The sequence below is a fragment of the Leucopleurus acutus genome, assembly GCF_964270905.1.
Source record: "Leucopleurus acutus genome assembly, chromosome: 13".
NCBI classification, from domain to species: domain Eukaryota; kingdom Metazoa; phylum Chordata; class Mammalia; order Artiodactyla; family Delphinidae; genus Leucopleurus; species Leucopleurus acutus.
Window position 1 is genome coordinate 82,832,703 of NC_139155.1, and position 26,872 is coordinate 82,859,574.

The 26,872-nt window shown below is 46.9% G+C and overlaps 1 protein-coding gene across 6 annotated transcripts in view; it reads left to right on the forward strand.

Annotated features, from left to right (window-relative positions):
• Window positions 1-451: 451 nt before the first annotated feature.
• MLXIP (MLX interacting protein) overlaps window positions 452-26,872 on the forward strand; it is a gene marked incomplete at its 5' end in the record, with an annotated part of 57,877 nt that continues 31,456 nt past the window's right edge. For all 6 annotated transcript variants that reach the window (XM_082852510.1, XM_082852511.1, XM_082852512.1 and 3 more), the window contains one exon: window positions 452-864. In XM_082852510.1, the coding sequence (XP_082708636.1) occupies window positions 452-864 (413 nt within the window). The remainder of the gene's footprint in view (window positions 865-26,872) is intronic.

Consider the following 26,872-nt stretch of genomic DNA (forward strand, 5'->3'; position numbering starts at 1 on the left):
CGGCCTGCGGCGAGGCAGCAGAACGATTCCCCGGAGCGTGGGGCGGGATCGGCACGGCCCGCTCGGCCAACGCCTCTCCTAGGCCAAGACACTGGAGAGTGGCACCGCCCGGTTACCAAGTCCCGCAGCACCCCGGAGGGAAGGGGGTGGCGAGGGGCGGGGCCTGGAGGCGTGGCCTCCGCCTACCCCTGCCCCCCGTTTTTGTCCGCCCAGACACGGAAAGGTTCCCCTGCGCCTTTAAGAGGCCGAAGCGGGCGCCCGATTGGCTGAGACGCGCTGGTGACGTCACGCCGGGGCCGGCGCCGAGGCGGCCCTGACGGCCCGTGCCCTCCCCCTCCCGCCCCGCCGCGCGCTCGCGGACAGTCGGCGCGCGGGCCGGGCCGGCGCCCCGTCACGTTTCCTCGCCCGCGTCGCCCCGGGCTCCGGGGGATGCCCCCGGCCGGGCCCCCCCATGGCCGCCGACGTCTTCATGTGCTCCCCGCGCCGGCCCCGCAGCCGGGGCCGCGCGGTGCTGCTCAAGCCCCAGGTGCCCGAGGACGACGACGACTCGGACACGGATGAGCCGTCTCCGCCGCCCGCCTCCGGCGCGGCCACCCCGGCCCGGGGCCACGCGAGCGCCGCGCCACTGCCGCCCAAGGCCGGGTCGGGCAGCGAAGAGCCTCCGCGCCGCCAGCAGATCATCCACAGCGGCCACTTCATGGTGTCGTCGCCGCACCGCGAGCACCCGCCCAAGAAGGGCTACGATTTCGACACGGTCAACAAGCAGACGTGCCAGACCTACAGCTTCGGCAAGACCAGCTCCTGCCACCTGTCCATCGACGCCTCGCTCACCAAGCTCTTCGAGTGCATGACCCTGGCCTACAGGTAGGACCCGGCCGGCCCCACCTCTCGAGCGGAGCTCCCTTTGACAAAACAAGCGTGGAGGGCTGGGCCGCCAGGGGATCTCTTGGCTTCAGGCATTCCCTTTGGGTTTTCCCTCTTCGGGAGGGTTTATGGGTCTAGGGTCCCTAGTGGAAGCGAGAGGGGCGGGGGTTCCTGGCCTCTTCCCTGTCAGCAGGGCTTGGGTTCTTCCGGCTTCACGTTCCCCATGCAGGCCCTCACCTCCAATTCCGAGGCCACCGATTGCGGGTAAGAAAAAGGTGTAAATACAGGCTGTACCTTGTGTTACCCGACTTTATCCACCCTTCCCCCAAAAGCTTTGTGTGTTTCCAGCAATTGCCAGTAGTGGTTAGGACCGCCTGTCCAGGGTGGCTTAAAGTCGCTGGTTCCAGTATTTAATGGTTGAGTCAAATTTCTGAGCCTGTTTCCTCCGTTATAAAGAGGGAATGACAGTAGTGTCTGCCTCCATTGGCTGCTGTGGGGATGGAACAGCAGGTAAAGTGCTTATTCCAGTACCTGGCACATAATTAGTTGCTCCAGAAGAGTGTGAGCTCCTTTTCTTATTGCCCCAGCAGAGGGAGGCTGGGTCCTCTCACATCCCCTTTATTGGGAAGCCCTCCCCCAACTTCGGAGGGGCCCTGGCTGCCTCCTAGGAAGACTTGGAGCCACAGCTCTTGGAGGTGCAGGCTGTCCTCCTGGCAAGTTGGAGGGTTCTTTGGCTGGCCCTGAAACGTTATATGGAGATGTCAGTGTTTAGGGCAGGCATCCCAGGCACCATCCTGACCTGTGGCTCCGGCTCTAGGCGGAGATCCCTTTTTTCTAAGTCACAGAAATGCGTGGTCCTCATGGGTTAACGTGGCCTTCCACTCTCCCTTTCTCGGTGTGTTTGTTAGGTATTTGCTTCCGATAATTTCTGCCTCAGCAACAGAACTTCTGTGGGCTAGCTGCAGTACAGAGCAGCCCAGCCCTGCCCAAAGCTCATGATAGGATCTCCGCAGAGTGGAGGTTACTGCAGTAGTAACTGGACTGGCTGGGGTTGTCTCAGGTCTAGTCTGCAGGCAGCGCAGGGAAAGTTTCCTTGGAGACTCCAGAAGCAGTGTAAAGAAGAGTAGGAACGTTACCCTCCCCCTCCCCCCTATTTTTGGAGAGTAGGGAACCCCAAATATATCCAAGGTACACATTTACCTGAAGTTGAAACACTAGATATACATGGCTCTGGGTGGCATTTTCCCCTCTGGAATAAATGATTAGTCAACTTGTTCCTTTGTTATGTTCCTGAAACGCACCCCACTCTTCCCGCCCCCATTTCCTCTCTTGAAGGCTTCCCTGATGGTTTGTTTGCCACATGGCTGCATTACATTACCCAGAGCTCTCCTCCAACCCCCCTTGCGTGGCACATTGGTTAGGCTCTGCTCTGATTCTCTGGTCTTGCCAGTTTGAGCTGGCACTGAGCCTGTGAAGATGTTCTGTTTTTTTTTTTTTTAAAAAAAACCAAACGGCATTGAGATTGCAGCCCTCTGCCCTCGTTTAGCCTTGCTTATCCAGTCTCAAATTTTGAGCACTTCATTGGAATCAAACGCAACTAGATTGTAGCATATGCTACAGTGTGAGAGAGCCCTTTCAAACAAAATTGGAGGTGAAAGACAGGAATGTGCTTTATTAAGCGAACTTAATCCTCTTCTTTATTTTAATATAAACTTCTCCGCGTACAAAGAGAGAATGGTTGCTTGCGTAGCAGGAGGCATGGGCTCGAAAGCACTCACCTAAGCTCTGCTAAAGGAAAAATAAACCAGTCTCCCTGCTTTGCCCTCCGTTTGGATAACCTAAAGGCTTATTATTAAATAACACCAAAGAATTTTAGTAATGGTATTTTTTTTTCACTTCTTTCAAGAATATTTTGGCAGCTGTCCATTGCTCATTTAACTTTCTTGGTTGCAAAATGCACCCTTGGTTTGGTTTGAGGCTCACCTGGTTCTTCAAGACCGCCAGCCCCTTTGGCTCTCCTGCTTTGCTGTCATTCCCCACGTAGAGTCCTTCCACTGCAGGTCCCTGATATGTGTCCACCTAGTAATTGCTCATGAAGATGCTCTTTGCGTGTCCGCCTGGGGCTCGTTTGGATGGCCCCAGAGTTTAGCTGGCAGTGTGGAACCCGGGTACAGATTGACAGAGGAGTGACTTGAAACCAGTTGTCTGGGCTGTAGCCTCTGGCCCAGAAAGCAGCATGAGAACAGATGTGAGTTTCTGACCTCAGCTGTCCTGCACGACCACTAGCTGGCTTTCAGAGAAGGGGGGTTGAGATATGGGGGGCAGGGAGGAGAGAAGAGTCAACCCCAGAGGTGGCCTGACTTCCCTTTCAGTGCGGTGTGAGCCTTCACCACTGGTTTCCAGGTTTTCTGCTCCTGGGTCTGAGAGGAAGGCCAGCTGGGCCTCCTCTTCTGTCTGACTGTTTGTGGCCTAGGCTCTTTCTAACTTCAACTTCCTGTCTGTCCCCTGGCCTCTTCGTTCTAGCCGCCTAACTCTCCCTGGTACACTCTGTGCTTTTTTTTTGGTTGGTTTCCTGTTAACTGCTGCCTCCCAGCTGTTTCCAGATGAGGCTCAACAGCTCTTTGGGGGAGGAACTAAGTGCAGGGGAAGTTGTGGTTGTTTTTTCCCCAGTCGTGTGAAGTGGCCTAGGGACTCTGAATATGATCTGTTCCTGAACATGCACTCCTGAAGGATCTTTGGCAAGACTGACTTCAGGTGGGGGAATAGAGTCTTTGAGGAGTTGGGACTAGGTTGTGAATGTGCCCCGTGGTCCACCTGGGCAAGTGACAGTGCGGATGGATTCCAGCTTCATGCAGCTGGCATCCCTGTCCTTCCCACACTGTGATGCTAAGAAGCCCTGTAGTGAAACATCTTGCCTTGGTCCCACAGTGTGTGTTCAATTACTGGGACGTTTGGGAGGAGAAGAAGTCGCCTCTCCCCAAGGCAGAGCTTAGAAGTTCATGGCTTACCTTCTCTAAGGCTTCCTGTCTGCCACTGTAAAATGGGGAGGATAAAGCTCCGCTGCAGGGTGGAAGTGAGGATTAACTGAGATAATGTCTGTGGATGTGTCTAGTACCTGACAAATAAGAGGCAAGAGGAGGTTTAATGGGCTGAATCCATTCTGCGTCCTCATTCAGCTGACATTTATTAGGAGCCCAAGTTTCTCATCTGTAAACTGAGGGAAATAACGTATCTGACTGGGGTCTTTAGTGTGGCTTTCAAATGCCTGCCTGACAAATGCTAAATGGATGCATTCTTGGTTTGTCCATACTTTCTAAGGCCCCACGAAGGAGCTGTGCACTCTAGAACATAGTTCATGGTCCTTGCCCTCTTAACACTGTGAGGAATGTCACACATGTAAATCACCCTCGTGGATTCTGAACACATCTAGTAGATAGCTTTTTGTGGTTGGTTTTGGTTTCGCTTCTCTCTCTCTCTCTTTTTTTAAATGTACGTTATTTTTGGCTGTGTTGGGTCTTCGTTGCTGCGCACAGGCTTTCTCTAGTTGCGGCCAGAGGGGCCCACTCTTCATTGTGGTGCGCGGGCCTCTCATTGCGGTGGCCTCTCCTGCTGCGGAGCATGGGCTCTAGGCGTGTGGACTTCAGTAGTTGTGGCGCGCGGGCTTCAGTAGTTGTGACTCGCGGGCTCTAGAGTGTTGGCTCAGCAGTTGTGGCCCATGGGCTCTAGAGCGCAGGCTCAGTAGTTGTGGCTCACGGGCCCAGTTATTCTGCGGCATGTGGGATCCTCCCGGACCAGGGCTCGAACCCATGTCCCTTGCAATGTCAGGTGGACTCCCAACCACTGCACCACGAGGGAAGCCCATCGCTTCTCTTTTTATGTAACTCTTTGTTAGGAAGCCTTGGTGTGAATGTCTGGGGGGCGGGGGGAGAGACAGTCCTTTTATGTATTTAAAGATAAGCTGTAGCTTTCTGGACAGTGGATTTCTGCTCCAGTGGATATTTGAGGAGACCTTTTAATTTGGACCTGTAAGATAGCCTTGGGATACAAGTTTCTAGAATGTAACCCTGTATACGTATGTATAGTAACCCTCTGTTCCTGATCCCCAAGTATTAAAGGTTTAGAGCATCTCGTCCTTCAAGTTTTAAGTTTTCCATAGAGGAACTTTCTAATCCTAGGTGCGATAACTAGCTGTAAGTGGGAACCATTTACACAAATGACTAAATTAGTTTTATTCTTCTGCAACCATGCTGAAGAGAAGCAGTTTCTCTTCTCTTGCGCTTTCTTTGGTCTTTAATCCTAATATGGTGTCCATTAAAGGGCCGCACTGAGATGGGAGTGCGGGCTGCAGAGATGAGAAAAGGCCGTCTCTGTCCTCCAGGAACTCACAAACCTGGGGTGGGGGACAGATAAACAGACAGTTGTAAAACAGTTAGCAAGGGCTATGATAAACAACGTGAACCAGGTCCAATGGCAGCACCAAGCAGGGTGCCGAAGCCAGTGTGTGTGTGTGTGTGTGTGTGTGTGTGTGTGTGTGTGTGTGTGCGTTTGCATAATCGGGATCAGTGTGGACAGTTTCCCCTGACATTGGGGTTTCATACCTATCTCCCCTTCCCCATGTTAACTGTCAAAAATCATGCAGGAAGCTCCAGAGTTCCTTTTGCCTATCTTCTCCTTGTTGGTAGTCCAGGACCAAATTTCCTTTTTCTGTAGAGGTTGAATGGCTGATTGCCGTCCTGATGGAAGGGTGAAGAAGGGTGATCAAATTGGGAAGAGCCCGGGGAAAGGGGTTGGAGGGGAGGGTGGAGGGAGTTCATCTGCTAGGGTGGGAGGAGGGAAGAAAATTCGCACCAGCTGAGCAACTACCGCCCTCCTGGAGTCTCTGCGTTGTCCTAAGTCACAATAACCCTCTCAGGCAGGTGATGATGGAATTCCTATTTTTAAGACTTACCAAAAAAAAAAAAAAAAAAGGAAAGAAAACCTGAGCACAGAAGTTAATTTGCCCTGTTGCTGGGAGGTGAGGCAGTTTGTCCAAGGCGGTGTCTCTGGGAGCTGAAAAGGAGTTGAAAAGTCACCTCCCTCATCTGCTCACAGAAGCCTGCAGTTCTGTAAGAGAGGAGGTGAAAGTGCCAGTTCCTCTAGGAATGTAAGGCGGGAGAAACCAAGATGGGGAAAACAAATGCCCTTAGGCAGCTCCATGCCCTTCCTCGGGCTGCCCTTCCCCACTGGTAAAATCCTGCCCTTCCTTCGAGACTGTGGCCCTGCCGTCTTTCTCGAAGGGAGTGAATGCCACAGTCCTCTGCAAATCCACAACCTTATTGGTTCTGTGTGGTATTCTTCCATAGACCTGACTTCCCAAGATTCCTGCTCTCTTCACCTTTGACTTTCCCACGGAGCCTAACAGTTGTCTGGCACGTACTGGGTGGCTAAGAACTATATATGGAATTGAAAAGGGAAGCTCAGGGGCCTAAGCGGCCAACGTCAGAAACTTGCCTCTGGTGAACCTTGTTTATCTTCAGCTCTGCAAAGACAAATACACCCTTTGTGGAACAGTGCTCTAGGGGTGTTGGTGTGGAATGGGAAAACGAGGTGTTGTTTTGCTGGGTAGTGTTTGTGTTGTGACCCACACGGACTGGGGCTGTAGGCAGATGAGTGGCCCCTCAAGACGTCCACGTCCTAATCCCCGGGGCCTGTGAATATGTTAGGTTACATGGCAAAGAGGAACTAGGGTTGCTGATCAGCTGCCTTCAAAGTGGGGAGATTATTTTGGATTATGTGGGTGGGCCCAGTGTAACCAATCACAAGCGTCCTTAAAAGTAGACAAGGAAAGCAGAAGAGAACCAGAGAGGGAGCAGCGGGAGAAGGACTTGGCCTGATGTTGCTGACTTGGAAGATGGAGGAAGGGGCCATGAGCTAAGGAATATGGGCAACCTTTAGAAGCTTGAAAAGGCAAGGAAACAGATTCTCCCCTGGAGTCCTCAGACGGGACCCAGCGCTGCTGACATCTTGATTTTAGCTCCAGAGACCCGTTTCAGACTTCTGACCTCCAGAACTGTAAGACAGTAAATTTGTGTTGTTCTAAGCCACTCATTTTGTGGTCATTTGTTACAGCAGCAATAGGAAACTAATACAGACTGGTCTCAAAGTTTCTTGAGATGATGTTTTTAAGCACATAACACAAGTATAAAAGTCTTTCTTAAGGCTTCTTCCCCCACAGGAGAGCATAGCAGCCCACCCTGCAGTTATGTCAAGCTGTGCTGACTGTATTAGGCACCACTTCAGGGGATCTAGTGATAGGAGGGCCCTCGATATAAAAGAAAGTCTGTAAAGTGGTCTTATCATGGTTCCCTAGCACAGTTTCTAGAGTAGGGTATTGTAGAAAGTTAATAGTACTTATCTTTAAGGATTCTTATATGGCTGATGAAAAATTCAGAGTGTGAGCTCCTGTTCCCCAGAATTGAGTTACTTCTTGGGTATAAAATGTGCAGTTCAGACAGCAAATATCTTAGGTATTTTCTATCTTGTTGGAATTCTGTCTGTGGTTAGAATTCCAGGCCACAGGGCTTGAGTTTTAGGCAGAGCCCTTTTGGCCGCGTGGATCAGGGACCCTCTGGTGCTAGCGCGTGTGATGGGGGTTTAGTGCAGGGGTCAGGAAGGGTGCTGGTACTCCCGTGAGCCTCCAGGGTTACCAGGACTGCCGGGCTTCAGTGCACACTGGAGTTGGGTCCCAGGGCACTGTGGGCCCTTGGCAGGGGGAGCTTGCCCTTCCCTTAAGGTTCACCCCCATCAAGTGACTCAGCTCCTCTCTCAGGCTCTGCTTTTCTTTGGGATCTTCTGCTTCCAGCTGGCGCTCTCACCTGCTGTCCTGCTCTTCTCTGCTTCCAAGCTCTTGCTTCTGGGAGCTTCTGCGTCTGCCTGACTGGAGCTCGCCCGTGGCCTGTGTTTCGCACACAGACCTGCTTAAAGCTTCCCATTGCTGTCAGTGCTCTTTGCCAATTGTCTAATTAAATTAGTCCATCGTCTCCAATTCAGGTACTTGAGAAGGAGACCAGCAGCGCCCTCCCTCTCTGAGCAGCACCTCAGGAACCCCAGAGCATGAGTCGAGCCATGGCCTTTGGACAGGATGCCCTTTCCTTCCAGAAGTATTAATCAGGCCTCTCTTGTGTGCCAGGCACTGTTCTAGCCCTTCAGAGTACAGTAGTAAACAGGACCGATTAGTCATCTGCCTTCATGGCATTTATATTCTTTTTTTCTTTCAGTTTTATTGAGATATAGGTGACATACAGCCCTGTACACATTTATGGTGTACGGCACAATGACCTGACTTACAGGTATTGTAAAATCATGGAGTTTGTTGTCAGTTGGGGGATTCAGTGTGCAAATCAGGTTTATATCGTTACTGCAATAAAGAACATAAAACACGCTGGGAGATGGAAAGTGATGGGGGTGGGCAGGGTGGGGGACACCGTATCTCCGTGGGTCGGAGAAGTGTTCTGACGAGGTGACATTTCAGGTTGAACTGAAACCTGAGTGGCGAGTGGGAACCAGACGTGGGTAGTCATTCCAGGCGGTGGAAGAGCCCGAGGCAGAGGCCCAAGGTGGAATGAATTTGGCACATTCCGGGGCTAGGAAGAAGGCCAGCGTGGCTAGAACATTGAGGGCAGGGTGAGTGGTAGGAGAAGAGGAGGGAAGGGGCCTTGGTGGGCGGTGAGAAGTCAGGATATTTGCTCATTGCTCTGGGGAGTTGGCTTGTTGAGGCTGCTCAGTGGGGACTAGGGGATGGAAGGCAAGGGGAGCGCACGTGGGGCCCAGAGTGGGGGCAGCCTCGGAGGTGGTGAGAAGTGCGTGGATGCAGGGCGGCTTTGGGCTTGCTGGTGGATCGGACCTAGGTGATGTAAGGAAAGAATCAGCAGGGACCCTGAGGCTTTTGGCCTGAGCCGTGGGTGAAAAGAGGAAGCCGAGGGAGCCCTGTCAGCCGCGTGGCTGGTGTGAGTGGTGCTGAGGACCCTGCTGTGTTGCGCTGTTCACTAAACTTGGCCACGTGGGCCGTGGGCGGAGCAGCTCCCCGGGAAGGGGCTGCGAGGGGCTGTCAGCGTCGGGGGATACCGTGGTGTCCAGGGAGGTCCTCACTGTCTCCAGAGCAGTTCTCCACTTAGCCCCGACCAGTCTAGACCAGTCCAGGCGCCGGGCTTCTTTCTTCTGTCCCAGCTGCTCTGTCTTGCCTCCCTAACCCCTGTTGTGCCTCATGAGGGGCCGGTTGGCCGTGGGAGGTTTTGGCGTTTTGAGCTTGTATTTGGGATGGCAGGTTTTGTTGTTGTTGTTTTTTCCTGTGAAATGTATACTATCATATCCCGAATGATATTTTTTATTCACTTGGGTCTGGTTGTGGTAGAGGAGTACCGCCTGGTCTTGAATGCCCTACAAGGAAACTTCTCCAGATCTAGCATTCCTAATGTGTTTGGGGTCAAACTGCACCATCAGACAAACCTTCTAGGAGGAGGCAGTGTAGAAGAGGTTATTTGGCAGCTCCAGAAGGACGTACAAGATCTGGAAAAATAATTCCAGAAACTGAATTCCTTGTCAATAGCTTTTGAGTCTCAGAAGTGAACATAAAGAATCCGATTGAGGAACAGTGAAGAGCGAGGCCAGGGAGTAAAGAGGTCATAAAGGGACAGCAGGGAGAAGCAGGCTGCTGGTAGGAACAGCAGTGCAGAGGGGACCCCGTGGGGATTGTGTTAGCACAGTTACACTGTTGAGGAATATTCTGTGCATAGGAGGGTCTATTTTGAAAGCTAGTTACCACTTCTTCCCTCTGTGGCTTTTGGGCATAGGGAAGAAGGCAGCCTCTTTTGCTCTGTCACCATGGAACAAACAGTCATCAAAACAAAAAACAGCTTCTTATGTAGAAAGTAGGAGAATTAACCTAGTTTCTAGATATTTACCCAATATTCTGGCTTTTTAAAAAACAACCAAGGGCTTCTTTGGTAGCTCAGTGGTTAGGAATCCACTTACCAATGCAGGGGACATGGGTTCGAGCCCTGGTCTGGGAAGATGCCACATGCCGCGGAGAAACTAAGCCTGTGCGCCACAACTACTGAGCATGCGCTCTAGAGCCCACGAGCCACAACTACTGAGCCCACGCACCACAACTACTGAAGCCAGTGCACCTAGAGCCTGTGCTCCGCAACAAGAGAAGCCACCACAATGAGAAGCCCGCACACCGCAATGAAGACCCAGTGCAGCCAAAAATAAATAAATAAAATAAATAAATTTATTGAAAAACAAAACAACAACAAAAAACAACCTAAAGAACCCCTTCATATGCTCAGGTGGTAACTGACCCATTTGCAAATGGACTACCTCATCTTATGGGACCTGCCCAGATAGCTGGATACTATGCTTTCTAGAGGAAGTGAATTTATAAATTCCTCTTATTTATTAAAATGAAACACTTTCGGACTTCCCTGGTGGTGCAGTAGTTAAGAATCCGCCTGCCAGTGCAGGGGACATGGGTTCGAGCCCTGGTCCATGAAGATCCCACATGCCGCGGAGCCGCTAAGCCCGAGTGCCACAGCTACGGAGCCCAAGTGCCACAACTACTGAAGCCCACGTGCCGAGCCGGTGCTCTGCAACAAGAGAAGCCACCACAATGAGAAGCCTGCGCACCACAACGAAGAGTAGCGCCCGCTCGCCACAACTAGAGGAAAGCCCGCGCGCAGCAACAAAGTCCCAACACAGCCAAAAATAAATAAATAAATAAATAAATTTATAAAATGAAACGCTTTCAGCGAATTCTTAAAACAGTATATGATTATATTAGCTTGCTGTTTTAAACAACTATTTTCCAGTTGAGTAGCGGGGTCTTTTACATTGCCTCCTTTGTTCTTTAAAATTATTAAACGGATCATTCTCTGCCTTGGAGCAAGACTCTTTCTTCCACTTGTACAGACAAGTTTTTGTTGTTGTTGTTGTTAACAGCTTTATCAAGATATATTCATGTACCATAAGATGCAGTCATTGTAAGTGTGCAGTTCATTGATTTATTTTTTTGTTGTGCGGTCATTATCACAATCCAGTTTTAGAATATTCCATCACCCCACTAACTTTTACGTTTAATCCCGGTTCCCACTTTAGCCCCAGACAACCATTAATCTGCTTTCTGTGTCTATAATCTGCTTGTCTGTGCCTTTTCTGAACATTTCATATAAATGGAATCATACTGTATGTGGTCTTTTGTGTCTGGCTTTTTTCACTTGGTGTAATGTGTGCAAGGTTCATCCATGTTTATAACACATACCCATATTTTGTTCCTTTTTATTCCTGGACAGTATTCCATTGTGTCATATACTACATTTTGTTTATCCATTCATTGACAGGCAAGTTTTTGAGGGAAGCCTAGTAGCTTCATTATTTGGATGTTGACTTTCCATTTCCTGTAGTAAAGGTCTCTTGCAGATTCAGCTAGGAACTTCCTTACAAGGTGAGAACAGGAAATGGCAGTGAATATGGTGGAAAGATGATGGATTCAACACCACTGGATAGTGGTGCCACTGGTTGGCAGCATATCCCTTAGCCTCACAAGTCTGGGTGTCTTTAACCGTAAAGAAAGAAAAAAAGTGAGAGGGGAAGGGAGGGGTTAGACTAGAATCATGGTTACCAATCTTATTTTTCTTCCACGGACCTCATGTTTTTGAGAGATAAAGCCTTAGAAACAAATTGTACTCAACAATTAAAAGGAACAAACTACTGGTATGTGCAGCAACACAGATGAATCTCAGAAACATTACGTCAAGTGACACAAGCCTTACCTAAAAGATTATATACTGATTCCATTTATATGAAGTTCTAGAATAGGCGAAGCTAATCTACGGTGAAAAGAAATCAGACCAGTCCCTGCCTGTGAGGGAGGTTGAAGAGGGAATTGGCTGGTGAGAAGCAGGGGAGAACCTTTTAGAATGACGGGCACATTTTATATCATGAAGGGGTTGTGTATACATTTGTCAGAACTCTCTGAATGAATGGTACACTCAAGATTTGTGCATTTTATTATGTGTAAATCTCACCCAAAACAAAAAGAACCATTGACAAATGTTGAACTCAGGGACGAAGTGTACTGATGTCAGCATCTTATCTTTGAAATGCTTTAAAATAGTGGCTCTCAAACCTTTTGGTCTCAGGACCTCTTTGTGCTCTTAAATATTGAGAACCCCAAAGAGCTTTTGTTTGTGGATTATATCGATGTTTACTATATTAGAAATGAAAATTGAGAAAAAATAAAAATATTTGTTAAAGTACTTTAAAAAATAATAAACCCCATTTACCATGTTTACATAAATAGCATATCTTTATATAGAACAACTATTTTCAAAAAAAATAATGAGAAGAATGACATTGTTTTACCCATTTGCAAATCTCTTAGTTAATGCTTAGTTCGAAGACAGCGGGATCCTCATATCTGCTTTTGCATTCGTCTGCTGCAATATCGAATGTCTGGAAAACCTCACCATTCTTGAGAGAATAAGAGTGAAAAAGGAAAATAACCTCTTAGTATTATTTTGAAAATAGTTTTGATATCCTGGACCCAGAAGGGGTCTCAGGGGCCCTCAGGGGTCTCCACACTTTGAGAACCACTGCTTAAGCAAAATAAGATGGGTTGTTGGGTGGGTAGATGAATTTTGATAAAGTAAACACATCAAAGTGGTAATCGTAGCATTCAGGTGGTGGGTGCATGGGCGTTCACCATCTGATTCTTTCAGTTTTTCTGTATGTTTGAAAATGTTCATAATGTTAGAAAAATGAGAAAATCACATTTAAATAGTGGCCACCTGGCTTTATCATGGACAAATAAATATGTTTGAAAATATTGAAAACAACTTTTGGAATGAAGTACTGACACATGCTACAACATGGATGAACCTTGGAAACATTTTGCTGAATGAAAGAAACTAGTCACAATGGACCACGTGCTGTGATTCCATTTGTATGAAATGTCCAGATTAGGCAAACCCATAAAGCAGAAAGTGGAGCAGTGGTTGCTGTGGGAGGGAAGGGTAGATGGTCACTGCTAATGGGTATGGGGTTTTTTTAAAAATTAATTAATTAATTTATTTTTGGCTGTGTTTGTTGGGCCTTCGTTGCTGTGCGCGGGCTTTCTCTAGTTGTGGCGAGTGAGGGCTACTCTTCGTTGCTGTGCCCGGGCTTCTCATTGCACTGGCTTCTCTTGTTGCGGAGCACAGGCTCTAGGCGCACGGGCTTCAGTAGTTGTGTACACGGGTTTAGTTGCTCCGCGGCATGTGGGATCTTCCCGGACCAGGGCTCGCACCCGTGTCCCCTGCATTGGCAGGCGGATTCTTAACCACTGCATCACCAGGGAAGCCCAAGTATGGGGTATTTTGAAGGAGTGATGAAAATGTTCTAAAATTAGGGAACGGTGATGGTTACACAACATTGTGAATATACTAGAAACCAGTGAACACTTTTAAAAGGTGAATTTCTTTTAAAATGGTGTGTAAATTATGTCTTTTAAAATGGTGTGTAAATTATGTCTCAGTAAAGCTGTTACTTAAAAAAAAATCCAAACAGTTTAGGTTTTCAGCATTATCTTCAGGGAGGCTTACTTGGGAAGCACTGGACGATATGATCTTGAAGATCCTAAATATGTCAGTGTCTAGAAATTCCATGACTCTGTATCTTCCATCTCTTCTGTGTACAGTAAATGAGAGACTGTTTGGGAAGGTGACCTGTCCTGGGCATTTCCCCTAGATTAAAATCGACTCAGGAATTCGGCTCTCCAAGTTACCTCATAGCTTGGCAAATCACCCTAAGGTTATTCTGATAAGACCTTTTTTTCTTTTAACATTGTCTGGGTCAGGGGTCACAAAGTCAAATGCCCACAAGGACCAGGAAATAAAGTGGTCATTGGTAAGGCAGAGAGAACATTTGCTGTCTTTTATTTTCTGGCATTTGATATAGTCATGGTTACAGAGAAACATTTCTTTATTATGAAAATCATGCAAGCATAAACTGCAGTTGACTGGGCCTCCCTGATGGAAGGGCAACAGGGAGTGGAGGGGTCTGTCGTGAACTGGGGTACGTGCCTGGTCTAAAGGGGGCAGCCATCACTCAGCTCCAGGCGACTTTTGCTATTTGGGAATGTGAGCTCAGTGTTACATGGTCTGGCATATTTGAAAATTGGAAGAAATCTGAATTTGTATGTGAACTCTACATTTCAGTTTCTACCTAATGTCTGAGTTCAGGTATTAGGAATTCTGGGGAAATGAGATTAATCTCGGTTGCATCTAGTTTAGAAGTGAGTCTTGGCCTAAGAGATGAAGGGGTGTGTGGTGCTGTTTGCCGCAGGTCAGCCCTGGCACGAGGAAAGTCCTGTTAGGTGTTCTTACTCTTAGTGTCCCTTCATGCTGTGTTGAAGTTGATGCGATCACAGGATCATCATCTTCTGAATACAAAACCTAAGACTCTCCTCCTGGTAAACCCCAGAGGTATACGTGCTCCTGGTCGACAGTTACTCTGAGTTATGAGGAACTAGGGTGATTATTTTAAATAATCCTGACTTGGAGGTGGAGGGTTGACTCTCCATTTTGTGAAGTTATTGGACGGTAGGTTACTCATAGCTTTACATTCCATTTCTGACTGTTACCCCTTAACTTCACCACCGTACCTGCCTGGGGTGGGGCTGTTTTCATAGGGTGATTCTGGGGTGGAGGAAAGGGATAATCACTTGACTTAACTCCAGACAGTTGATTTGGTTGTAGTTGAAACAAAATTATAACTTGACGTTAGCCTGAGGAGGCCTCTCACTTGGCTCTTGTTTAAAGTTTCTAACCTACGCTTTTGATGTTGCGTTGCATGCCTCTGGCTTTGCTTCCCCAGTTAAGTGTGTATGTGCGCGTGTGCACTTGTGTGTGTGCTTCCCCAGTTAAGTGTGTATGTGCGCGTGTGCACTTGTGTGTGTGCTTCCCCAGTTAAGTGTGTATGTGAGCATGTGCACTTGTGTGTGCTTCCCCAGTTAAGTGTGTGTGTGTGCGTGTGCACTTGTGTGTGTGCGTGCGTGTGTGTGTACGTGTACTTCAGGTGGTTAAGAAAGGAATAGACATGCTTGCTTTGAACTCTCCCCCCAACACACACTCACACACCTTCCCATGCAGCCACCCTGCACACGTTCTGAGCCTTTCCAGCTCTTGGATTTTCCGTCTATATTTGATCTGATCTATAAAGGTGTTGGCAAATAGCTTTATGGTTCTTAAAGGCCATGACTTTGCTTCTAAGCCAGATTGAAATAGAATTTGTACTTCTCAGGGGTGCAGTTAAGCACGCTCACTGAGAAATTGGGGAAGTAATCTTCAAAGCTTATTTAGCACCTTACTTTTTGGAATTTGACTATTTCTGGGTCTCCTTCCAGGGGAAGAAAAAAAAAAATCCCAACACCCACAGATAACTATTGTCAATTCCCTGGTGTTTATCCTTCCAGACCTTGTGGGGTTTTTGTTTTTTTGGCAGGGTAAGTGTATTTTGTTTTTCTGTTTAACAGACTGTGAACACCTTTCCAAGTCCCCAAATACTCATCTGCAGTATTTTTTAGTGGCTGAATAGTATTTCATTGTCCACACAGTGAAATGTACTGTTATTTATTGGAACCCTCTCTGGTGGTCATTGAGAACATTTCATGATATTTTTGTGTTTCTGAGCCCCTGTTCTATTTACCTTATCATATCCCTACTTTCTCTGAAAATGTCCCTCTGCCTCTTCTTCCTGACAGAAAGAACCATTTACCTGAGAACCTTTGGAAAAAAGGCACCTGGCCTGGCCTGTCCCACCCTCCTGCCCGCATGGATAAGGTGTGTGTGGAGATGGTGGTGACAGGTATGCAGCTCAGCAGCAGCCTTTGTCTGTGCCTCAGGCTGCAGAGAGAAAGGCTGGCTGCATTCTCAGCCTGCAGAAGGGCAGGGGACGCGGCGGAAGGCGTCTGACACACCCCTCAGCAGCATGCCCGGACCCGGGCTGAGCTTGCATGTTCACGCCCCGAGGCCAGGGCTCCCTCACTCACGCCAGCAGGTGGATGCCATCCTTGGCTTTTTGTGTTTCCAGAGGCAGGGAGAGCGTTGAGCTTCACGAAAGGTAGTGATTCCAGCTGTGAGTCTGCCCAGCTGTGGCGAGCTCACCTGAGATGGGGAGTCGAGTGGATGTGTGTTCCTGCGAGTCACAAACCAGACGCTGGTGTGACTTGGTATGTGGAAGGGAAAGCTGACTCAACGCTCTGGAAAACAATTTAAATACTGTCTGTCGCATCGAGTCCAGAGATGCTGATTTCTGGCTTTTCGGCAGCCTTACTTGTCAGCGTGATCACTGGTGGGGCTTCTGTGGTTCCGTCTATCCGACCACCCACACTGGTGACAGAGTGGTGGCAGAGGGGCCGAGCCAAGACAAGAGGCCTTCGGTGACGTTTTAAACGCTGGATCAGGTCATTATGCCTCGCTCAGCCCAGTGGCAAGGTTAGGCTGCCCCTGTAGCGTCCGGGTCCGCCGGCTACATCCTGGCCCAGAGCCCCTTGCTGTGGCCTCCACCTCCTACCCCAGCAGAGCCTGGCCCCAGCCTCCTAGTGCTCTCCCAGGCTGGTTCCCTATTTATTGGACCAGTCTCTATTTCCTTCTGGCTTTGAAATTCATGATTTTTTTTTCCCCCACGAGAAACCTTGGCAGAAGACTTTGTTCCATGGGAAAAAAGCCTTCTCAGAAAAGCAAGGAACCCACTTATGAGCTCGGCCCCTGGCTTGTCCTTGGTGATGTCCTTGCACAGTACCTGAGAGCCAGCAGGCAGGTGGTGCTGGGGAAACTTACCCGTGGTGGGCACGGCCTCCTGCAGATGCTTCTCTGGTAGAGCAGCCTACCGGAGGACCTGCTGATCACAGTTGAGCTGGCTCAGCCTGTATGTAGACAGCTGCTTTTTGCCCTGTAACTTTGTTTGCTTATCTCTGTTTTTATGCCGATTGCTGGCTCCTTGGAGTGATGGGTGTGTTTGTGGTAGGGTGTGAGGTGATTGCCACTGATTGGTAAAGTAGGGATGAAGTGAGCAGGGAAGGGTGTGGTATGAGAAATACTGTAATCTTCTGGTCCCTCTCATCCCTCAGTTCTTCCCTGCAGAGAAAATTTCTTCTGCTTCCTATCCTAGAGGGTAACAGCTTTCAGGCTCCTGTGAAGCTGGGAGCAGCCACCTCGGCTCAGTAGCTCCAATTGAGGTCTTGGGTGTGCTGCCGTCCCTGATCGACGGGAACAGTGACCCAGCAGCACTGTAGAAAAACTTGACATTTCAGCCCTGTGTTCTTTGTTGTCTGGGATTGCTGGAAATGCTTCAGTATGTGAGACTCAAATATGTCCCTGGAGTAGGAGCTCCACGGCTGCACAGCAGTCAGCTCCGGTGACGTGTCCTCACTGAATGGCAGCTGGCCTGCCCGTGTTGAGTCACATGCATTGGCCGCTGTTGATAAGTTTATGTGTGTAACTTTTTTCCCTCTTTTTAGCATGGTGTCTCAAAGTCAGGGGTAGAAGTGAGGAGAGGAGTGCAGGATTTGGTGGGCTGTTGCAGTCTTCTGACAAAACCATCATTGTTTGGAATGAAGTACCAGTTGGTTCGGTTTGAATGGCTCCATCGCTTCAGTGCTCTGAAACGGCTGTTATTCTTCCACCTCAGCGGCGTTCCTGGGGGGAGGTGGAAGGAGGACTGCCCGATCCAGAGGGGAGAAACTGCTCTCCTTTGCCCTCTCTGCTCAGCAGCAGATCAGTTAACCATCCAGAGCAGACAGTCTTCTCCTGGTCAGCGGACATCCCAGGCCACTCCTGGACCCCAGCTGGGTCGCAGCCATCGTGGCCTCTTGGAGGAGTGGAGCTTTTAGGAATCAGGCTGCCTGCTCATGGCCTCAACCTCCCTTGGCGCTCACCTGTCCCGGCCAGGCTCCCTGCCTGCTGCGCTGCTGCCCAGCTGACCTCCCTGCCGACCTGTTAGCCTGCCGTCTGTCCCTGTCATGTATGATAGCTCAAGCTGCGGAGTTAATCCAAAGAGCGAATCATTCCTCTGGCTGCACTCCCAGACACAGTCGCTTGAGCCTGGGACAGACACTCAGTGTTTTGGTTCTTTCTGATGCTGATTAGGTTGCGTTGTCTTACCTCTGCCCCTCGTTCAGTTTCGTGTTTGTGTGGTCAGATTAGTCAGATCCAGCTGTGTTTGTGGAAATCCCAGCCTCTCGGGTGAGGACAACAGGAACTTGCATTGCAGTGGAGGAGCTCACATAGGAAAGACTGAGCCTCCTCCATTTGCTTCCAGAGTCAGGAACTTCATTTTCCTGCATCTGAATTGATAGCTCTCCAAATGCAGTGTGGTCGCAATATGACATTTGAAGAACTTAGGAGAAATGCAGAGTATGAGAAACCATTTTTTTAATGACCCTGGCCCCAGACTGGCAAGTTAAAGTGATTTTTCTCAGAGACGGAGATGCAAAGGCAAGGAGATTCTACGAGGAGGACAGAGCCAGACGGACGGGAGGGGGTGATGTAAAATGACCTTGTCCACAGCGTTAGTTCTTCCTCAGAGATTGGAAACCACCTACATGGTGTACTTTGAGCACAGAAGAATCTATCAGTGGAGCTAAATTACTTCTTTAGTTCAGTCCTTTGACTTTTGTGGTATTAAAGTTGGGTGAATAGCTATTAAAATATGTTTGCAAAAATGACTCATTTATTTGCCCTTCTCTTAAGGACTAGAGCTTCCTTTGATAGAAGCCAGTTTTCCAGATCACTGTTGTTTATTTCATTAATCATCTCTTTTATAAAATTAACCATTCTTAATGGGAAATGGAAATCCCTCTCAAATACGTAATAATCTTCACTGCTTTCTTGAACATACTGAGTCTAATATAACATTTGATTATTTAGGAATCTATTTCTGAGTGTCACTTATTGTAGTATTAGTACCATAGTGACTTCTTGATGAAGTTGCACTGATCAGGTATGTTTACTTCTCTACTCAACCATCACAGCCTCTCTTGTGAGTTGAGTTTTCAAATCTTTAATGATCGTCTCCTCCAGGCTGTTGGCTGCCACTTGTTCTGCAGTGAGTTTGCCATTTACTCTCCCTTTTTGTCTCGTGCCTCTCATTTTCTATTGGTTTGCATAACTTGTTAAATTGAGTGTAAAATGAAAGTAATTAACTTAGTGAGAGTTTAGAGACTCTCTGAGTCAATTGCACAGACCTTTACTATCTATCTTGAATTATTTTTACTTACTTTGGTATAACTAAATTAAGCTCCAGATAGTTGCGAGATAATGCTATACATATAAACTTCTTTTACAGTGTAATTTTAAGCCATTATTATCCAGTTACATCACTGAAATTTGTTGACCAGGCTAACTTGTTTGTATGAAAGAAATTATCTGCAAATCTTAAGAATATTAAGCTCTTAAGAAAATTACAGTTTATTCTTATTTCTGAAATGTTAACTCCAAATCACAATGGTAAACTATGTCCCCTGGCTAATTAAATATTACTTTCTATTACTTATCAGAAGGAAAATCACTTTTTCCCCTTTTCAAAATGGAAATAGTTTTATGGAGGGTCCTCTCCAGCTCTTCTCCTTATTATATAGAAATGCATACTCATTGTCAGATGGAGAATTCAGACATTTCAGAAAGATAGAAAAGAGCAGCATCCTCTGAAACGTTCTTCTTGGATTTATTTACTTTATTTTGTCACTGTGCCCTTTTTACTTTTTTCTGTGCCTGTATAGGTAAAAATAGACCTGTACCATCATTTTCAGTTGTTTTTTGAAGAGCAAAAGTTTTTAATTTTGATGAAGTCCAATGCATGTTTTTTAAAATGGTTCATGCTTTTTGTGTCCTATTTAATAAATCTTGCCAAACGCAGGGCCTCTAAGATTTTTTCCTGTGTTTTCTTCAAGAAGTTTTATAGTTTTAGCTCTTACATTTAGGACTATGCTCCATTTTGAGTTAATTTTTGAATATGGTGTGAGGTAAGGGTTGAGATTCAGTTTAAGAAGTACTTTGATGAATGTTCTTGTTTATAGCTTTTCTCATTCTACTTCTTTAACTATTTTCTTAAGATAAAGTCTTAAAAGTAAAACTGTAAGATCAAAGAGCATTCACACTGAAATCTTTGATATATGTTGCCGACTGGTTTTCAGAAATTGTACCAATTGGAAAAGAAAACCTCCAGAATGGGAGAAAGTATTTGCAAATCATACATCTAATAAGGGATGTGTATCTAGAGTATATAAAGAACGCTACAGGGCTTCCCTGGTGTCGCAGTGGTTGAGAGTCTGCCTGCCGATGCAGGGGACACGGGTTCGTGCCCCGGTCCGGGAAGATCCCACATGCCGCGGAGCGGCTGGGCCTGTGAGCCATGGCCGCTGGGCCTGCGCGTCTGGAGACTGTGCTCCGCAACGGGAGAGGCCACACAGTGAGAGGCCCACGTACCGCAAAAAAAAAAAAGAACGCTACAACTTATAAATAAAAAGACAAAACAGCCCAATTAAAAGCAGGCAAAGAACTTGAATAGATATTTCTCCAAAGATATACAGAGGACCAATAAACACATGAAAAGATGTTCAACACTGTTAATCATCAGAGAACCCTGGCGGTCCAGTGGTTAAGACTTCGCCTTCCAATGCAGGGAATGCAGGTTCAATCCCTGGTCGGGGAGCTAGGATCCCATATGCCTTGCGGCCAAAACACCAAAACATAAAGCAGAAACAGTATTGTAACAAATTCAATAAAGACTTTAAAAAATGGTCCACATCAAAAAAAATCTTTACAAAAAAACCTCCCCACACACACACTGAGATACTGCTTTACACCCACTAGGTTGTGATAAATGTTGGCAAGGGTGTGGAGAGTTTGGAATCTTCCTACACTGCTGGTGGGAATGTAAAATAGTGCAGCCTCTGTGGAAAACAGACTAGTAGTTCCTAAAGAATTGAACATAGGGACTTCCCTGGTGGTCCAGTGGTTAGGACTTCGCGCTTCCACTGCAGGGGGTGTGGGTTCAGTCCCTGGTTGGGGGACTAAGATCCCACATGCCCTGTGGCCAAAAATTTAAAAAAAAAATTGAACATAGAGGTGCCATTTGCCCCAGCAGTTTCACTCCTAGGTATGTACCTGAGAGAAATGACAGCATATGTCCATGTAAAAACTTGTACACGAATGTTCTTAGTAGCATTATTCGTCGTAACCGAAAGGTGGAAACGGTTAAAATGCCCACCAGCTAATGAATAAATCAACAGAATGTGATATATCCATACAGTGGAATATTAGCCATGAAATGGAATGAAGCACTTGCTCTAACATGGATGCACCTTGAAAACATGCTAAGTGGAAGAAGCCAGTCACAAAAAACCACACATTATATGATTCCAGTTATATGAACTGTGCAGAATGGGCACATATAGAGAAACAGGAAGTGGGGGACTTCCCTGGCGGTCCAGTGGTAAAGAATCCACCTTCCAATGCAGGGGATGTGGGTTCGATCCCTGGTTGGGGAACTAAGATCCCACATGCCGCGGGGCAGCTAAGCAACTACTCAGCTCGCGTGCCACAACTAGAGTCCACGTGCGGCAAACTACAGACCCCATATGCCCTGGAGCCCTCAGGCCACAACTAGAGAGAGAAAACCCACACGCCACAACTAGAGAGAAGCCTGCGCGCCGCAACGAAGACCCAATGCAGCCAAAAAGCTAAATAAAATAAGTAAATACTTAAAAAAAAAAAAAAGCAAGCAGATTAGTAGTTGCTTAGGTTTGGGAGCTGATGACTAAGGGGTACAGCATATTTTTTTGAGGTGGTGAAGATGTTCTAAATTTGATTGTGGTGTTAGTTGCACAACTCTGTGAGTACACTAAAAACCATTGAATTGTATGCTTTAAATGAGTGAATTGTTTGTGAATTATGTCCCAATAAAGCTGTTACTCCCTAAAAAGAAAAGGTTTACCAACTAATATTCCCACTAGCAGTGTACAAGAGCCCATTCCCCCACATTCTCCCCAGCTCTGGGTTGTCATTGCTGTAATTTTAAATTTTAAATCAGCTCTATTGAGGTTTAATATGTAAACAATAAAATTCACCCTTTTAAATGCACTGTTATATAATTTTGACAAATGTATTCACATGTGTAATCACTGCAGTCCAGATACAGGACATTTCCATCACCCCAGAAGGTTCCCCCAGACCCTTTACAGGTATTCCTCCCCATCTGTCTCTCATTATAGATTTGATTTGTCCTGTGTTTTGTGTAAATGGAATCATACAGTATATACACTTTTTGCCTGACTTCTTTTGTTCAGCATATTTTTAAGACTCATCTGTGATGCTACTTGTATCAGTATTATTGCATGGATTTGAATGTTTCTGTACCAGCCTTGGTGTGGACGTATATTTTTATTTCTCTTGGGTAAATGCTGGGTCATATGTAAGTGTATGTTTAACTTCATAAGAAACTGCCAAACTGTTTTCCAAAATGGCTGTACCTTGGGGCTTCCCTGGTGGTGCAGTGGTTAAGAATCCGCCTGCCAATGCGGGGGACATGGGTTTGATCCCCGGTCTGGGAAGATCCCACATGCCACGGAGCAGCTAAGCCCATGCGCCACAACTACTGAGCCTGCGCTCTAGAGCCCACGAGTCACAACTACTGAAGCCCGGGCGCCTAGAGCCTGTGCTCTGCAACAAGAGAAGCCCCTGCTCACTGCAACTAGAGAAAGCCCACACACAGCAACAAAGACCCAATGCAGCCAAAAATAAATAAATTAAATAAATTAATTTTTAAAAATCCTTTTTCAAAATAGCTGTACCTTTACAAAAATTTTGTGTACCATTATTACTGTGCATTCAAAACTCTGCTAATCTGATAGGCCAAATTGTGGTACGCGGGCCTCTCACTGTTATGGCCTCTCCCGTTGCGGAGCACAGGCTGCAGACGCGCAGGCTCAGCGGCCACGGCTCACGGGCCCAGCCGCTCCGCGGCATGTGGGATCTTCGCGGACCGGGGCACGAACCCGTGTCCCCTGCATCGGCAGGCGGACTCTCAACCACTGCACCACCAGGGAAGCCCTTTCTCTGGTGTTTTAATTTGCGTTTCTTTGATCTCTAGTGTGTTTTTTGTTCCCTGAATTTGACCATTTATTTTATATTTGTGAATTTCCTTTTAGTTCTTCCAATTTGCTCTTTCTTTTTGTAGTTGGGATGTGGGTCTTTCCTTTTCCATTTTTTTTCAACTTTTTATTAGAAGAAGATTGTAACAGAAAAGTTGAAATAAGGCGCAGCCGTCACCTTTCTAACCGCCACCTGCGCAGCCCACATTGGCTAGCTTTTGCAGTACTTGCTCTATGTATGCGTCTTCTTACTTTCAAATGGCTCAGGAGAAGAAGTTGGAGGCATCATGACATTTTATTCCTCATTTCATAACCATTATGTCATTCATGCCAAAAAATATTAATTTATATAACATGCAGTCTATATTAAAATTTCTCCAGTCAAAATGTCTTTTGTAACTGGTTTTTCTGAATCAGGATTCAGTCAAGGCTTATACTATGCATTTGGTTTTCATCTCTTTAGTCTCTTTTAACATAGAAAAATCATTCTACCTTTTCCCTGTTGGCATCGACTTTTGGAAGTGACCAGTCCAGTTGTCTTGAAAAACGTCCTGCATTCCGTATTTGTTTTTTGTTTTGTTTGACGTGTTCCTCTGAGTCCTGTATTTCCTGTAAACCACATGGTAGGCCCCGAAGGCTTGATTACATTTAGGTTCAACATTTTTGATGAGTGTGCTTCACAGATAGTCACGTTGAAGGTACACAGTGTCAGGGTGTCCCACTATTAGTGATACCAAATCTGATCATTTGGTTGCAGGTAACTGCCAGATCTCTTCATTGTAAAGGTATGTTTTTCTCCATGCAATTACTAGGAATTTGGGGAGCTTAACTGATTGCGTAGAACTCCGTATGCAGTAACTTTTTTTCACAGTCTTTGTCTCAGTTTGGCACTGATCTTCTAACTTTGCTTCTTGATTTTTTTGATTTAGAAGGGATTTTTCACTTTTATATATTTAAACGCCCAATAGTACAAGAGATTTCTTTCCAAACGTCCCTTTCCTAAACCCTACTCTCCCCGTTTTTCCTTCCTCTCTCTCTCTCCCCCACACTTTCTCATTCTGCTTTATTTAAATAACTGGTATGAGAAGCTAGCTCTTCCTCCTTGTCTATCATCTTTTTGGACTACAGATCCAGAAAATTGCACTTAACCCAAATGTGAGGTATGGACGCACTGACTTTCCATAGCTGTCTCTTATTTTTCCAAGAACATAACTGCTGTAGCTGATCACAGCCCTCTGGCAAAGGGGAGGCAACAGTGAGATTGAGACTTTGGTCCTTAAAGCTCCAAACAACCCATGCTCTTATCTTAGCTCCTCTCATCAAAGCTAAGGATGGAGGAGGGAGGGGACCAGAAGTCAAAACTGCTGATACTTTGAGAAAAGACCCTCGTTATTCCTCCTGCTTGAAACGCCTTTTCTCTCCATTCCCTTTCCCTGGTTAACTCCTGCCCATCCTGGAGACTCGGCTCAGGCATCCTTCTTGAGGAAGCTGTCCTGGACCCGCCATCGAGTACCCTGCCCTGTGTTTCCATAGACTGCACACATGCCTTCGCTCCCTCGAAGGATGACATTTCTGTCTTTCCCATTAGCTTGTAAGGTCCGAGGATTAAGAGCCCGGGACTAGCTTTGTTGCCGAGTCCTCCACACAGAGCCTGACACATCGCAGGCTCTTGACAAATGTTGCTGGGAGGTTTCACTTCCTGGCCTGCAGATGATTTCTCCCGTACAGTTATGGATGCATTTGCTTCCTGGGTGTGAAAGCAAGTGGCGTTGCAGGCTTTTTTTTTTTTTTCCGGTACGCGGGCCTCACTGTTGTGGCCTCTCCCGTTGCAGAGCACAGGCTCCGGACACGCAGGCTCAGCGGCCATGGCTCACGGGCCCAGCCGCTCCGCGGCATGTGGGATCCTCCTGGACCGGGGCACGAACCCTCGTCCCCTGCATTGGCAGGCAGACTCTCAACCACTGCACCACCAGGGAAGCCCTGCAGGCTTTTTTTGAGAGATGTATTTCTCTGTACCTTATAAAGAGCTGAGGAATGAAAACTCTGGCCTTTCCCTTTTTAAATGTTCCAGCTGCCTTCTCATCATTCTAGGGTAATCGTTTCTCACTTGGTACCTTTCATTATTCTTTATTGTTCTAGAGTCATAGAATTATGGGCTTTGAACTGAAAGAGGCTTACCCTTCAGCAACACAACCTAAAATATAAACCCACAGACCTGTCCACTTTCTCCTGGAGCACCTGCAGGGTTTAGAACTGCATCCTCAGCATTCCTTCTCGGGTTTTTCCTCTCTCCCTCCAGCCCTCTCCCAGGTTTCCCCTCGCTGGTCTGCCTGAGTGGTGCTTGATAAGGGACATTGCTGTGAAGGGGGCCTGAGAGCCGCGGTTAGGGGTGAGTGATCAGTTCCCGGTGGTGTTTTTTCTTGCTCAGGAGGCTGGGAGTGCAGAGAATGGGAGGCTTCAGTTCCTGTTCAAGAGCTGTTAGCCTTTTCTACTACGTAGATACTCGTCTGTGGTGGAGAGTGAAATAGTGCTAATAAAAAAAGAGAGACAGTTGTATCTGTGCCGCCGATACTGGTGGGATTCGATTGCGTTTTCATTGAAGAACCGCGTATCTAATCTCTAAATGGTAGTTCTCTCTGGCTCTCAAGGACCTTTGCTCATCACCCACCCCTAACAGTCATTCTTTCTTTGTCCCCTGAGTCGAGTTGCTGGGAGGGAGGCTTGGCTGCTGTGGCCTAGAGGCCTTTAATTGTGCTTTATCACAGCCCAGGGTCAGAACAGTTCCGAACATCATGGGGAATGTCAGCTGGATGCATTAGTCCATTTTATTGAGAACCTCCTGTGTTCCAGACCCTGTTAGTCCATTCTAAATACCTTCTTTGTTTAATTCTTACCACAGCTCTGTGAAATAGGTTGTTTTTCTTTTCCCCAAAGAAAGTGAAGTTCAGAAAGGCCAGATGTCTGTGCGAGGCGGCATGGCTGGCAGGTGGGCAGGTCACAGGGTGGTTAGGAAAGCGTCCTTCTGAGTAAAAAGCTTCTACTGTACTTCAGAGTCAGCCCTAATCGGGAGGCACGTGGTGTTTCCACCCGTGAAGGTGGCCTGGCCTGAGATTCTGTTGATAGATGAATTTTTATTACATCAGGACAGCACAGTGGACAGGATCAGATTTCCTCAGTAAAATCTGGAATTTTGACATCAGATGAATAAGATGTTATCCTTCTTCCTTATGCCGAGAAAGTGTAGCTGCCCCTTGCAATAATATGAAGACTCTGCAACTTTACAGTTAAAAATCCTCGTAAATGGTTGGCTTTAGGTTTCGTTCACAAGTACCTCTCCCCCTACTCCTCCTCTACCAAAATGTACACTGGTCCCCAAAGATCTGTGGAATAAGAAGCACAAAATCTCTTTGCCATTTGGTTCAGTCTGTCGTTATCGCACAAGCTCCCACCTGGCCCATTTGTTGATTTTGTGTGTGAATGTGGAGGGAATAACTCAGCATATCAGGGACTTCAATTTTGAGAAAATAAAATGTTCATCACTTTTTGAGTTGACTTTTTCCCCTGCTCTGTAGTTTGTTGAATTATTTTGCCTTAAATATTCTCATTTTATTTTTGTCTGTTTTCCCAGGAGGCCTTGAAACAGGGAAATGAGAGAGATAAGTTACCCTGACCTTGATTTTTATAGCACTGTAGTAACTAAAGGTGTGTCTACCCTCTCATGGAGCCATAAAAAACACACTTTTCTTTTCTTTTCTTTTTAAGCATTTGCAACAGCAGTTAAGATGGGAAATAACTATGCGGCTGGGTTCATAGCATATAAAGGTCTGAGGTTAAAATTGGGATATG